This window comes from Moschus berezovskii, chromosome 10, assembly GCF_049115385.1.
Source record: "Moschus berezovskii isolate FMDL1 chromosome 10, NW_MosBer_1.0, whole genome shotgun sequence".
NCBI classification, from domain to species: domain Eukaryota; kingdom Metazoa; phylum Chordata; class Mammalia; order Artiodactyla; family Moschidae; genus Moschus; species Moschus berezovskii.
Genome location: NC_142469.1, coordinates 50909661 through 50925310, shown reverse-complemented (window position 1 = coordinate 50925310; position 15650 = coordinate 50909661). Strand labels below are relative to the sequence as shown.

The window sequence follows — 15650 nt, the reverse complement described above, 5'->3', positions numbered from 1 at the left end:
ATGAGTTTGAGCAGACTCCAGGAATTGGTGACAGACAGGGAAGCCTGGTGTGCTGCAGACCAAGGGGTCGCAAAGAGTCAGACACAACTGAGTGACTGAATTGAACTGAGAATGCTAACAGATACTGTTCTTATCACTCATACCAATGTTAAAATGACTGCAAATTAAGTATTTTAAATGACAGCAAACCCATTTGCCATTATAAGAGATTAAATATTAAACTCTATCCTTTATCTAGAAAATGAGAACCAGTTTTACAATAAACACATATGGCAACTTTTTTTTTAAGTAGTTCAAATGTAACATTAAAAGGTACAAAAAGCTATTAAATTAGCTGTTAAGATCAAAATATCTCCCCAACACATATATGTACATAAGCCTACAAAACCAAAGGACACATTTCTGTATGTAAACTTTCTGAGTACCTGTATTTCCATAAAATAATTCACAAAACAGGACTGATAACAGAGGCTCCTCTTAACAGTATTTGTACAGCAATACAAAATGTCTCTCCCTTTAACTACCAGGCCACCTGAAAACCACCAACAGAAGAAGTCAATCCCTTAGCAGAAGTAGTTGTTTTTACTTTTTTCTGTCATAGCCTCCAGTTTCTTAGTATAGTACAATGGTGTCTTTTTCCCCCTAAGGTAAGTTGCTAACATGATATCCAGACAGTTCCAGAAAATACTTTAGTGTATATTTCCTACAAACAAGAGAATTCATCTACAGAAGCAGTTCACAATCATCAAAATCAGGAAATTAACACTGATATATTATTATATCTAATCTTCAGACCCCATTTCAAGTTTTGCTGCTGCTGCTAAGTCACCTCAGTCGTGTCTGACTCTGTGTGACCCTATAGACGGAAGCCCACCAGGCTCCCCCGTCCCTGGGATTCTCCAGGCAAGAACACTGGAGTGGGCTGCCATTTCCTTCTCCAATGTGTGAAAGTGAAGTCGCTCAGTCGTGTCCAACCCTTAGCGACCCCAAGGACTGCAGCCTACCATGCTCCTCCATCCATGGGATTTTCTAAGCAAGAGTACTGGAGTGGCTTGCCATTGCCTTCTCCGTTTCAAGTTTTACCACATTCCAAATAATATCCTGTATAGCATAATGACTCATGAACTGTATTTATTAATAGCTGTCTCTTTTATTTGGCACAGTTGTTCTGTGCTTTCTTAATTTTCAGGACCTACATTTAAAGAATGCGGGTCAGTTATATTGTAGAATGCCTCTCAATTAGAGTTAGTCTGATTATTATGGTGTCACAGAGAATGGAACACAACTTAGTGACAGAATAACAATAACCATGATTTCCCATGATTAAATTCAGGGTGTGCATCTTTAACAGCAATATCTAAGAAGTGATGCCATATTCTCAGTGCTGGCATGCTGGTATGTCTGCTGGGATCATTGCCAAGCTTTTCCACTGTAAAGTTCCTTTTTAATCTTTGTAATTAGTATTCTAAAAGGACATACTCTGAGATTATAAAAATATACCACCCTTCATCATAGTTTCCATTTATTCATTAATTCTTTCACTATAGACTTACGAGCTTCAATTTTATTTGCAGCATTTTGCCATCACTATTTATTTTGAGGTTCAAATTATTCCAGATTTGGCCACTAGAGTCTATTCAAGCTGCTTCTGAATCATTTTGACACAACCTCATCATTCATCATTCTCTGAACAACTTTCTTGCACAGTAAGATGATCCAGGCTCATCTCACACTTTCCCTGAATTAGCCATTTCTCCAACAGGTCCTAGTCTACTGAGAATGGTATTCAGAGTCCAAGAAGTGGGTCCCAGGTTTGCTATATCTATCTACCGACATTGGAAACTCTTAAGTTCACACTGGTATCTCCAATTCTAATTCAACAGTACATGATTCATTGTTTTCCTCCATCTTTTAACTCCTTTCTCCAATAGTAAGACACTAGGCTTCCATTATCTTTACTAATTCAGTCAACTGCCCTACCTTATACATAATCAATCTTCTGTCACTGATGTGGACCATTCACTGCATAGACACACTATACCCCACTCAAGCTCTGTTCAGTTCAGTTCAGTTCAGTCGCTCAGTCGTGTCTGACTCTTTGTGACCCCATGAATCACAGCACGCCAGGCCTCCCTGTCTATCACCAACTCCTGGAGTTCACTCAAACTCATGTCCATCGAGTCGGTGATGCCATCCAGCCACCTCATTCTCTGTCGTCCCCTTCTCCTTCCCCCCTCAATCCTTCCCAGCATCAGAGTCTTTTCCAGTGAGTCAACTCGTCGCATGAGGTGGCCAAAGTATTGGAGTTTCAGCTTTAGCCTCAGTCCTTCCAATGAACACCCAGGACTGATCTCCCAAGCTCTGTTACCCCACTCAAGTTCTGTCAAACTACCCTGAGCAACTATCACCAGCTTGCACACTGGACATCCTCCATATACTGCTCCAACTCACACACACCAGGCTGAGCTTCTCTTCCACACATACACCCTCCTTTAGCACTTCCAATCTCCAAAACCTCTCACTGGGCCACCACTATGCATGTGGACACCTGTATTTAGGTGACAAAACCCCCTCTGTGAATTAAGAAGGTAGATAGCTAATGCAGATGTTTTTTGAATGAATCACTCAGGAAGTGAAAAATAGAGACAGTATTAAAAATAGCAAACTACCTCTTTCAAAAACTATAAGATTCTTTTACCTATAATCACATTTACCCTAGAATGGATAACAGTATAGATTAAGAAAATGAATTTAAGAACCAGAGAAGATTTTTTTTTTTTAGATTCTAATTCCCCCACAAAGCAGCTGAATGACTTAAACAAGTTATTTAACCTCTTCAGTAAATAAGTACCTATATCATATGATTGGTATGAAAATAATCTATATAAAACAAATGTATGGAACCTGACCTAAAGTTAGCACTCAATAAATGTTAAGTTATTACTACTACTTTCTCTTTTATATCATCATTATTAAACAGATGCCAAAGAAGACCTATATACATGTGTATAATTTTATAAAGCTTAGTTCTTAGCTTTAATTATTGAAAGGATCACTGTACCTGAAGACATTTTAAAACACCTATAGCATTACCTTATGACTAATAACCAAATCTGTGCCTCCAGTCTAGCCTACATTTCAGACAAACTATTTCCTAAAACTTCGGCAGGATCATGTTCTTCTCCTGAAATAAAGTTATCAGTGGCTCCTGACAGTCTAGCAAATGAAAATTCTTCAATCTGGCAATCAAGGTTCCATGTAGTATAACCCTAATCTACCTTCCCAGAATTATATCTCATTCCTCACCTACACAAAATTCCTGCTTTAACCAACTTTTCCACCTACATGCCCTGACCCATATCTTGGCTAGAATGTTCATCTTCCCCATATATTCCTATCAAAAATTTGCATGTTTTTCAAAGTCTAGATTAAAATCCACCTCCTTTTTAAAATCTCCCTTGACTACAGCAGCCAAACGCAAGCCCTTCCTCCCTCAAACTCCTGAAGAACTAGGTAAAACTGTGATACTACAATTACAATATTTTACAGGTACATTTATTATCTCCCCTGCTAGGCTGAATTAAGATCCCTTTGGAGATAGAACATATGCTTTTGATCTCCAAAACAATTACCACTTATTGAAAATATATACCAGTCACTATTTAAAAACATATTCTTCACAACAGAGGTTTTATGAAGTTAAAGAGTCATTATCTCTATTTTTGTAAATGAAGATCTCAAGGCTCAAGAATGTTAGAAAGATACCCAAAGTCACATAGCTGGTAACAGCAAAATGAGCTTTTCCCAAGCATGTCTCATAAAAAATGAGATATACGGAATGAACCCTTGGGAAGGAGAGCTCTCAGGTCAAGTAAGTTTGGAGGACTAACAAAGTTAAACCACTGTATTTACCAAAGGGCTTCCAAAGCCTTTAGTAAACCGCTGATATGCTTTATAAATCCCCAACAAGGCATTTGTTATATTTCCCAAATGTATTTGGGGATAAAATCCCCAAGAACCATCGGCCTTACAGGATTAGTGTTCCATTTCAGGAATGTGACAAGGTGCTATCATCGCACACAGTAGGCACTCAATACACATTTCTTAAATTTACTCCTCAAACAAAAGTAATACACTAGGGTAACTCCATATACGAAAGAATAAGGTAATGTCACTTCACTTACAGCAGGTGGTCTCTAGTAATTACTCTACTGAATAGTATTCAAATTAAAAACTTAATTTTCCTTAGACAGGCTAAAGAGAGATTTTTAAAAAGCACTACCTGTGCCTTTATGATATGCATGAATCTTGACATCAATTCAGGACATTCAAGAAGGAAATGAAAGTGGTCAAATATAATCTTGGGATTCCTAAAAAGAAAAACATGCACTGCTTGTATAAATGGGAAGGATAAGTAGCATTAAGTGACATATAAATTTAGATACACAGATATTGAAATAGAATAAAAATACATATTAACCCATACTTACTATACTCGTACTTGTCATTGAACATTTTTTAGATAATAACAGAAGTAATATTTTTTCTATTGAGATAAAAACTGTAAGAAAGAAAAAGTTACAAGAGCAGTCCATTAAACCAAGAAAGTTTTACCTGTTAACAAAGCATTTTAAAACTTCATCATGTTTGCAGACAAATTCAATGAAACGGGGTGAAGTCATTCTGTGGAGGGTAAAAACCAATCAGAATACATAGACAAAAGTTGGTGATATGGTAAATTTGACTATGCATTGAATTCGACTGGCTTCTAATCAAAAATGAAAACGGGGTTTGGATTGCCTTTATAGAGTCTGAGGCATGTCTAGTCAATTTATAATGTGAAATATATAAATATACACACACACTCAGATATAGATAATAATTTTTCATGAACAGATGATATAAAGTGACTTTTTAAAAACCTTGAAGTTTTAAGTATCTCTGTTTCCAACATATAATTAAACGATCCTATAGAAAGCAACATTCACCATCCTACATGTTAATAACATATATGGATGTTTAAAACTCAAATATTCTGTATTAGTTCCAGATCAGTTCAATGAGTGTCCTAAAGATTAGAATAGAACCAAAACAGCAAAGTATTATTTATTTCTGCAATTACAAAAAAAAAATTATAGCTTTTCTTCATCAGAAACTGGGTTTTCTCTACTTTATAATGCAAGTACCTGACTTAAGGCTTGGTTGGTGAGGCATCCACTTCAAATCTCGAATAAACACAATGCCAGCCCCACAACTACATAAAGAACCAGAATGCCTCCCACTGAGGCTCCTGTGTTTAGAGATTTTGGTTAACTTTGATAACTGACCATTTGGATCATTTGACTTTTACTCTTCTCATGCTTTATATTCCCACTCTTATGTTTTTAATTTACCAATAAAAAGTGAGTCCTCAGAACCTTTCCCAGGTAGCACTAGTGGTAAAGAACCTGCCTACCAAAGCAAGAGATACAAGAGACGTGGGTTTGATCCCTGGGTTGGGAAGATCCCCTGAAGAAGAGCAAGGCAACCCACTCCATTATTCTTGGGATTCCCTGGATAGAGATTTGAAAAATAAAAAGTAACCAGATTACATGATGACCATATAATTAAAGAGAAAGAGAGTGTCTTGGGATGTAATTCATTCATGTCATGATAGGGCCTGATAGCTCAGCTGGTAAAGAATCTGTACGCAATGCAGGAGACCATGGTTTGATTCCCAGCTTGGGAAGATCCACTGGAGAAGGGATAGGCTACCCACTCCAGTATGCTGGTGGCTCAGCTGGTAAAGAATCTGCCTGCAATATGGTAGACCTGAGTTGGATCCCTGGGTTGGGAAGATTCCCTGGAGAAGGCAACGGCCACCCACCCCAGTATTCTGGCCTGAAGAAAACTAGTCCATGGAGTCACAAAGAGTTGGACATGACTGAGTGACTTTCACTTTTCAAAACCCAAGTGCCCCTCCACCCTCAACCCCAGGCTTATATGCACTTTTTCTCTCTCCCTCTACAATAACCTCGCTGTGTGGCCCCAGGTGTGCCATGTAATTTCCAGGTCCTAGAAGTAATCTTTCTCCCCTCAAAGGTTTCCAACAGTTATTGCTGAAGGACATCTGTAATCATAATAAGAATCAAGGATTAGTCCAGCCACAACACTGGTTATTGATAGGTAGAGACTGGCACATAAAACATCTGGCATAGTCTGCAGGACTGCATGATTACCACTGCAGTAAATCAAGGGGAATGCCTGTTAGGTGCAGCTTGCTTACTACCACTTAACTCAGGTAAGTAACACCATCTGGGAAAAGACTGACACTTGCTAAGGGTCTGTCTTGCTGTGACGTGCTTTTACATAGTGCCTACTGTGTGTTGCCTGAGGCATCCAAACCAAGAGGTCATGGATGCCATAATCCAACAATCTCAGAGAGGTGTGATCAAGGCCATATGGTCTAATGAGATGATGAGACCACTAATTATAAAGACCTTAACTGACTACTAATGTGTGTGAGGGTCCTCCATACCTCAAGGCCAGGAAGAGCCAACGAGAGTGAACTGGATAGCAAGACTATCACCACTACCCGAGGAAAGGCTCTGGCTAAAGGCACAAGAATATTCCCGAGGTGAGGAGGAGAGACTCCCACATGCAGCCACGGAGTCAGTGGGTTGTGCCTAGACTACAAGTCCTAACCTAGAAGAGTAAAACAGCCTCACAATGGAAACCAATGGGACCACCAGAGAAGACTATGGACCCCATGTCACTACTTCACTCACTACTGTTGCTCTTTGTCCCCTAACCCAATGGGACATTGAGTCCAATCCCTGGTATAAAGCTGCTAAAAAATGAATGGACAAATAAATATATTCTAAACCTCTGGTGCCAGTGCCTCCTAGGAACCCTGAGGAGGTACACTAGCTCTCTGATAAACACAAAACCTCCTGGTGGCTTCCTGCGCATTATTCAATGTCACACATGGATGCTAAGATGCTAAGATTTTTATATTACATTTCAGAAGCCTGGGAGCTTTTCCCAAGAGCCTGAGCATATGATGCTAATAGAGGCAGACCACCATTCTGGAATGCTCCCTTGGGACACCCTGGAAAGGAAAGCAGCCACTACAAAGGGGCTCACAGTGTTGTCATCCAAAATTTTCCAGTAACAACACATAAGATTAAGGTAAAAGGAAAAAAAAAAAAAAGAAGTAGAAACAGATAAAAAACTACTCCTTCACTGACAAGAGGACAAGTTGGTTGGATGGCATCACTGACACAACAGACATGAGTCTGAGCAAAGTCTGGGAAATAGTGAAGGACAGGGAAGCCTGGCGTGTTGCAGTCCATGGGGTGGCTAAGAGTTCAACAAGACTGAGCGACTGAACAAGAAGAGCAATAGTCTAATACAGATCCTGACCCACTTTCCACTTTCTCCTGCACAAGGCAGAACTAGGAAACATGCCTCATGAGGATTCCCTGCTGCCAAATCAAAAGTTGACAGGGTTATCAAGGCTATAAGTGAGGAAAGAAAGGGACACGAGAAGGCAAAAGGCTCCTGGACCCACCAACATTCATTACCAGGGCACTGCCTCCCCTCACTTGCGTATTTAATGGCTGACCCCATGCCAACTTTTCCATCATAGTGATCACTGCTAAGGCTCACTGTGAATGGAAAATATTAAGATGAGGCCCATCTCCTGCTGTGCAAAATTGGCATGGTCCAATGGGTTCATCATGTCCATGACCAAATTGATTGCCTCTTCATTTTTAACCCTGGATAAGCCCCATCTGACCCTGAGTCCAGAGAATTATTCTTACAGGACACTCACGCTAAGAACAAGACAGCCCTACTACCTTTTGTTGGGATACAAAAACCATCCAAAAGGCACTAAAAGTCCTAGGAGGAAACTTACATTCTTCCTCTGTCCCTGAAGATCTAAGTCTCATCATGCCTTTGAAATATAAATAACCAAGAAGGTAACTAAAACTCTGCCCACAATCACCAGAAAATGAAGGAAAAAGTGGGAGGGAAAGAGGCCTTTTAAAATATAAACTGTTGTAAAATCTCTCTTACTGAAAATCTCGTCCACACCCTCCTGAAGATAACCTGCCAAAGACAAATACAAATCTTAGAAGTATTCTCCACAAATGCTAGTAAAAAGCAGGTCAATGGCACCCCACTCCAGTACCCTTGCCTGGAAAATCCCATGGACGGAGGAGCCTGGTAGGCTACAGTCCATAGGGTCACCATGAGTTGGACACGACTGAGCAACTTCACTTTCACTTTTCACTTTCATGCATTGGAGAAGGAAATGGCAACCCACTCCAGTGTTTTTGCCTGGAGAATCCCAGGGACGGGGGAGCCTGGTGGGCTGATGTCTATGGGGTCGCACAGAGTTGGACACGATTGAAGCGACTTAGCAGCAGCAGCAGCACAGGAGCAGGTAACCTTAACTTGTTCCATCTGCCAGATACAATCTGGACTCAAAGGTAATCTATAAAATAGTAAGTTGCATATTGTTGCACCTGATTCACAGGGAAAATTTTGGAATGGAAACTATAGGGTGGTTCTGTCTGGCTGCATGTTTCTGTATGTCTATGGATATATGTTACATGCAAGCGACTTTTTTTCTCTATCTCTGGATAGTACTGACAAAATTAATTTGTAAGAAAGCTGTATTTAATTGGCTTAAAAATAAATACTATGAATTAAGTATTCTGAAACTCAGTAATGCATGAACTAATCCAACATTTTTCAATTCCATGTGATCTGGGATAATCTTCTAAAAATAAAAGATAGTTTAAGTTTGTGAGTTCAATTAAAAGCCATGTCTCAAATTTATCAATATTAGATATAATATAGACATGCAGTTTTTATTCTACTTGGGTTTACTATTCAAATAAGTTCATGTTTTCTAGGTTACAAAATTTGTCAGCAAGAAAAATTACTTGGGATGATGACCAATTTTGCCTAACGTCTCATGAGACTTTCATGAATAATCTAAAGATAATTGTTAAGAACAAGCGATTTAAAGAGATATAAGTAGACTAGTAAGAGTTTAGGTGAACTTTTCAGCGATAGTTTTGTTGTTGTTCAGTCGCTCAGTCATGTCCAACTCTTTGCAACCCCATGGACTGCAGCACACTAGGCCTCCCTGTCCTTCACCATCTTCCAGTGCCTGCTCAAACTCATGTCCATCAAGCCAGTGATGCCATCCAATCATCTCATCCTCTGTCGTCCCCTTCTCCTCCTGCCTTCAATCTGTCCCAGCATCAGGGTCTTTTCCAACGAGTCGATTCTTCACATCAGGTGGTCAAGATTGGAGCTTCAGCATCAGTCCTTCCAATGAATATTCAGGATTAAGTTCCTTTACAATTGACTGGTTTGATCTCTTTGCAGTCCAAGGGACTCTCAAGAGTCTTCTCCAACACTACAGATCAAAAGCATCAATTCTTCAGCACTCAGCCTTCTTTATGGTCCAACTCTCACATCCATACGTATTTTATGGAATGCCTTCTTAAAAATAGTTTCCCAAATCTCTTTGGTGACTTGAAACTTCAGAGTTCTGCTAAGTTAAATGATGGAAAATTTACTGACTATCTGGGTCATTTCCAAATAAGGTAAAACACTAATAAATACTGAACATCGGTTCATCCACTTTGAGCTTTTCATTACAGAGGCACTAATGATAAATTTGGTTCTCCTTGGTAAACATGTCTCGTACCACACTGAAAAATTATACTATAAGGAAGCATTGCTTCTAGAAATTAGGAAACTTACTCATAAATTTGCCAATACAAAGAATGCTGATATAGCAGGCAGTTTATAGTTGCTTGCTTCTCAGTTTTCACTAGAAAGTAAAGTTTCTAAGGGTTAAGAATTCTGATTAACATATGTAATTTAAACTAGTGAAAATAACAGAGGAACTGTCTCTGAATGCAAGGAAAGTAGGATGGGTTTTGGAATAAGAAAGGTATGAGGTTGTTGATATTCACTCACTAAGTCCTGTCCGACTCTTTGCAACCCCATGGACTGCAGCATGCCATGATTCCCTGTCCTTCACAGGGAAGGGAAGTTTGCTCAAACTCATGTCCTTTGAGTCGGTGATGCCATCCAACCATCTCGTCCTGTCACCCTCTCGTTAAGAGAATTTTAAGTAATTTTGTCCTTAAGTAAAGCTGGTTATTTCAGAAGAGGAAAGAGGGAAATAAAGAACAAAATGATATAGAAAAGACAGCAAGGTGGAAAGATACAGAATGAGAGGATTTTACCTTGTACTGTCAGGCTGGCTAAAATTCAACTGTTATCCTAAGGTTGTTTTTCTTTTCCAACAAGCTTTATTATCAATGATATGTTTATGCAATTTTTTTCATCTGTTAAAAGGACAGTTTTCCTGCCATGTTTGTCTGCTGCTGACAGAGAAAGAGACTGTAAAAGGTTTTCCTTTACCCTCTAAGTAATCTGGTTAGAAAAGCAAAGATTTTGTATTTTATCAAAATAATTTCCTGTATTTCATGCTGTCTTTAAGTGATTAAGTGAAACTCGCTCAGTCATATCCAATTCTTTGTGACCCCATGGACTGTAGCCCACAAGGCTCCTCTGTCCATGGAATTCTCCAGGCAAGAATACTGGAATGGGTGCCATTTCCTTCTCCAGGGGATCTTTCTGACCCAGGGTTTGAACACGAGTCTCCTACATTGTAGGTGGACTCTTTACCATCTGAGTCACCAGAGAAGTCCCATGCTATCTTAATCAGGTATTTGATTACTTAAGAAAAATGAGTCTTCTCAATAGGAAGAGTTAACATTTGCTCACAACAATGTAAGTATCTGCATTTGCCTTTAAAATCATCTGTCACTTTGGTTAGGTAGATAAGTATTATTTCATAATGACCTGTGATCCTATTTGGTCAAGTGTCTAAAATATTTTTAATATTTTTTGACAGACTTCCCCAATTCAAACTCTAAACAAAGTCTTTTTGATCCAGAAGTAACTTTTGGATTTTTCAAAAGGCCCCTGGAACATCTCAAAAGATATGTTTTCTCTCCTTATAAAAAGAGAGACATTAAACTAATTAGGCTTACCTGATACATTAAACGTCAGATAAGAAATAATGCTAAACCTTCCTTATCAATATCCTTATTTGGATATGTACTATTACCATAAGTGCTCCAGAAATAATACAAAATTTCCTAAAACTCTGATATGTAATGTTATTCATCGTAATTCCAGTTATCATCTTAAAATGTTGTGTGTCACAGAAATAACCAAATTCCCCTGTCAACTGCATTACAATGAACTCTCATCATATTTTTAACCACTGGCATTTTTCAAGTCTTTTCCCAATTACAGACAGTTATTATTTTACTCTGATGCTTCTGCAAAGGTGCTTCATCTTTAAGGCGATTCATGGAAAGGACTCTGACAAATACAAGTTTGTGATAATTTTCACATCCTACCACTGAACTGGGTAAGCATTTATAGAACTTTAAGGGAAAAACAGATTTATAACACTGCTAACCAAAGAACAATATCAAGAATTATATAGGACTTAATGAGTTCATGAAGGATGATCACAATTTTTATGAATTTTTGTTTGACACACTACTGCTGCTAAGTCGCTTCAGTCGTGTCCAACTCTGTGCGACCCCATAGATGGCAGCCCACCAAGCTCTGCCGTCCCTCGGATTCTCCAGGCAAGAACACTGAAGTGGGTTGCCATTTCCTTCTCCAATGCATGAAAGTGAAAAGTGAAAGTGAAGTCGCTCAGTTGTGTCCAACTCTTCACAACCGCATGGACTGCAGCCTACCAGGCTCCTACGTCCATGGGATTTTCCAGGCAAGAGTACTGGAGTGGGTTGCCATTACCTTCTCCGAACACTACTAGTTCTTCAATATTTTGCTTTTCAAACTTACAGAAACTTTTCCTTCTACGCTAGCAATAACTCAACATTTTGGTAAAGCATACCTCTGTGAACAAACATGAAACAGCTACTTTTTCTCCTAACCTGATCCCTCCAGAATTTGGAAACTCTCTTATTTTCATGGCAATATAGTTACTTGCATAAGTTCAGTAAGAATGTGTTCTCCTTGTAACACGACACAATCGAAAACACTGGTTATACTGCCAAAGGTTTGACTGGAATGTCTCCCTTTGACAGAAGCATGTATAGACTCTGATATGACCAGACAACTTTAGGGAACTAAGGGTGTAAATTTTATGAAGCCAATAAAACTGTGGAAAAATCAAGCTGGTACCTTGCTTACAGGGTTCCTGGCAGAGTTACCAGGTAAGTAAGGAAGGTCACTTCCTGGCAGGCCCAGAAACTTCAAGATATTTTGGGGACCTCAAGGAGAGAGGAATTCACTCAAATCTATAGGTACTGCAGGCAAAATGTGATGGTGAGTCCTTGGCTTGGCTTTTTAGCCTCCAGAGGCTTTTAAACGTTCAATCTGAGATTCCTTATGAAAAGTTCTTGCAAAATAGACAGAAAGGAGCCTAAATAACCAATCACTATTCTTCCTCCACTATATAAATAACCAGGTCAAGTTTAACAAAACTAGATTTACTGTGCAAACATAGTAGTCTTACCCTGATTATCTCTGATAGGAATAGGGCAACAGTAAAGAGAAAAATTACATTTCAATGGAAAATTACAGTACACCCTTGTAGATATCAGATTCTAGTCCTCTTTACTGTCTTTGAGGTTTTTTTCCCTACCTGTAAACTGGACTGAATACTGAATTTTCATCTCCTCCAACATCTAGCTAAAATTCTCCAAATTAATGTTTCCAATTTTTCTCCCATCCTTCTTACTTGGAATCACTGAGAACTAAAACTGCTCCTTTTCCAAATTCATATAAGATAGATTAGGACAACTTGATGTAAAATTCAGAGAAATAACCACAACAGCTCATATATGGATAACCCTCATGCCTATTGCTATGGGCCACTCAGAAAAATCACCAGATACATTCAAACTACAAACCAGGAAAATCTATCAGATGCCCTCCACTTTGTCCACTTCCAAGATGACTATCTCCAATAAACACAATGCCAGATACACAGCTAGATAAAGAGCCACCCCTCATCTCCAAGCTCCTTTGTTTCAGAGATCTTGATTGATTTTGATAACTGACAATTCGAGCCACTTGTGTTTTCTCATGCTTTAAATTCCCACTCTCAGTGTTTTAAATTCACCAATAAAGAGTGAGCTTTCGAAACCCCAGGCCTCTACCTTAAGCTCCAATAAAAACAGAACCTCAAGCCCTCAAGCTTTCTTTCTACTGGCAACCTTGCTGTGTGGCCCCAGGTGTGTCATGTAATTTCCAGGTCCTGTAAGTAATAAACCTTTTTTTTCCCCAAAGTTTCCTGATGGTTATTGCTGAAGGGTGTCTTGCAATCATAATAAGAACCACAAGGGCTGCTCCAGCCACAACACTGGTTACTGATAGGCAGAGATCAGCACACAAAATAAGCAGAAACTTTCTTACCCTGGAGGCATCTGACAAGAACAGCACATGTAAAAAGCTTGAATGACAGCACTTAGCCGGTTAGCTGTCATAGAAATAACATCCTGACAGTCTGCACTGGCTTCCTGTTTCCCTCCAAGAGCATCTGGTTTAGATTCCCCTGTGCCAGTGGACAGATTTTCATAGCTCCCAGGTCCTGGAGGTTCAAATGGAGGAATGGAAGTACCATCTTGATCTTGGCCTTTTTGTTTCAGCAAAATAGAAGTGATATCCGTCGAGTCCTTTTTGTTTTTCATCAATTCTGTAGCTATTAAAACTAGCCATTCATCTAACGAGTGCCAAAGCAATTCAAGAGGCTAAGAAAAAAAGAAAAGTGTTTTTTTTAAAACCGTCATTCTTAAACTGAAGGAAAAAAAAAGAAACCCACTCAGACAAATATTATAAGAGAGAATATTTACTCTAGATACTTCTATTTTCCCAAGTTTAGGTGACTGCAATGCCTAAAAATAAGTAACAAAAATATAAATGTCACATAATTACTTCATTTATAGCAAAAGCTTATTTTGCATTTATTTATTCCTTGGAATAAAAAAAGGAAAACTAAACTCTAACAAAAAAATTTATAAGCAATCTTCCTTCTTTTAAAAATTTTCAATTATTTAGTTTGAAAACCATAATTACTTTTATGAGTACAATTCCCTAAAATCTTTACTGTATTAATGTGTCGACTGTTTTTAATTATGTTGTTTTTCAATTAAAAAAATAAGTATTCATAAAGAACTTAATAAACAACTTGGTTTACTGCCTTTTTCTTTACACGTAATCTCTGAGATTTTGAAAATTTACAACAAGAAATTTTAGATATCACAGCATTTACAAGTACACATACACACAGAGGCATACCCAATACACACAACTCATCTCTAATAATAGTAATTATCAAATATTGACTAGCAAATCCATAATTCAAAGTAAAGATTAACAGCTTAATAAAAAAGAAAATGGGAATAAACCGTTTATTATTTCTACACTATATAAAATATTCGTTTTGAGAAGAATGAAATGTTTTTTGTAAATTAACAGCAAATGAAAATTTACTTTTAAAATACCATGTGATCACAAGTGCTACAACAGAACTAAGGACTGGAGAAGATGAAATACATACATCATCTCTAGTAAATAGTAGTTTTTAACAGAAGGAGAAAAATCAATGCCCAACTACTATTCAAAGACATGTTACTGGGGATCTAATGCACAGCATGGTCACTATAGTTATCAACACTGTATTGTACAATTAAAAGTTGCTACGAGAGTAAAGCTTTAATGTTCTCAGCACAAGAGCAACAAAGCAGTGATTATGTGAGGTGAAGGATGTGCCAGCTAACCTTACTGGAGTAAAGATTTTGCAATACATACTTGTATCAAATCATCATACTATACTTTGAAGTTACTCAACATTTTATATAACAATTATAGCTCAATAAAACTCGGAGGAAAGAAAGACCTGTTAGAACATTATAAAACCCAAATAAAAATGGACAGTGAAGGCACAGGAGGGCAAGGGAGATAGTAGTTAAATAGTCTTCCATTCCCACACTATTCTCAATATTCCTAATGAGAGTGATAAACTGTCTTTCTACAAATGAATATAAAAATTAATCTTACTTTTTGATTCTTATATGATCACAGAATGTTACAAACTAGACATCTGCTTCTGAAAGACCCACCCTTACCTATTTCAAGTAAAAGATTCTTATTTTTTAAAGGCCAGTATTGTAAAGAGATTACACAACCATATTTAGAACTTTTCTAAAGTTCTGTTCTGCCAAGAAATTCTTTCTAATTATTATCTAATAAATCCCACCACTATTACCTTCAGCCTATCTTCAGATTCCCAGAACATTCTCTTTTTGAGACCATTCTACTTATTGAATCTGCAAACACTTAAATCACCCCTAAATTTTCACTTAAACATTAAGCCAAAAAGCAAGAAGGAAAAAACCCTTCCACCATCAACAAAAAAACAGTTCACTCATTCAACACATATTTAATTAATACAGCCTAGGTAAACAGGTTCACAAAGTGAGAAGCTAATTTCTGAGAAACATTTTCTGAGGTTGAAATGAGCACCCTTCTCCCCCACAAACAAGGCTTTTCCAAGGTTAGGCACAGGAGTCGGGTACCTAACT

The 15650-nt window shown here is 38.1% G+C and overlaps 1 protein-coding gene across 7 annotated transcripts in view; it reads right to left on the bottom strand.

Moving 5' to 3' along the window:
• The window catches only part of HACE1 (HECT domain and ankyrin repeat containing E3 ubiquitin protein ligase 1), a 118215-nt gene that overhangs the window by 37348 nt on the left and 65217 nt on the right, over nt 1-15650 (bottom strand). For all 7 annotated transcript variants that reach the window (XM_088840683.1, XM_088840684.1, XM_088840686.1 and 4 more), the window contains 3 exons: nt 13483-13817; nt 4615-4683; nt 4283-4370 (listed from right to left, as the gene is read on the bottom strand). In XM_088840683.1, the coding sequence (XP_088696809.1) occupies nt 4283-4370; nt 4615-4683; nt 13483-13817 (492 nt within the window). The remainder of the gene's footprint in view (nt 1-4282; nt 4371-4614; nt 4684-13482; nt 13818-15650) is intronic.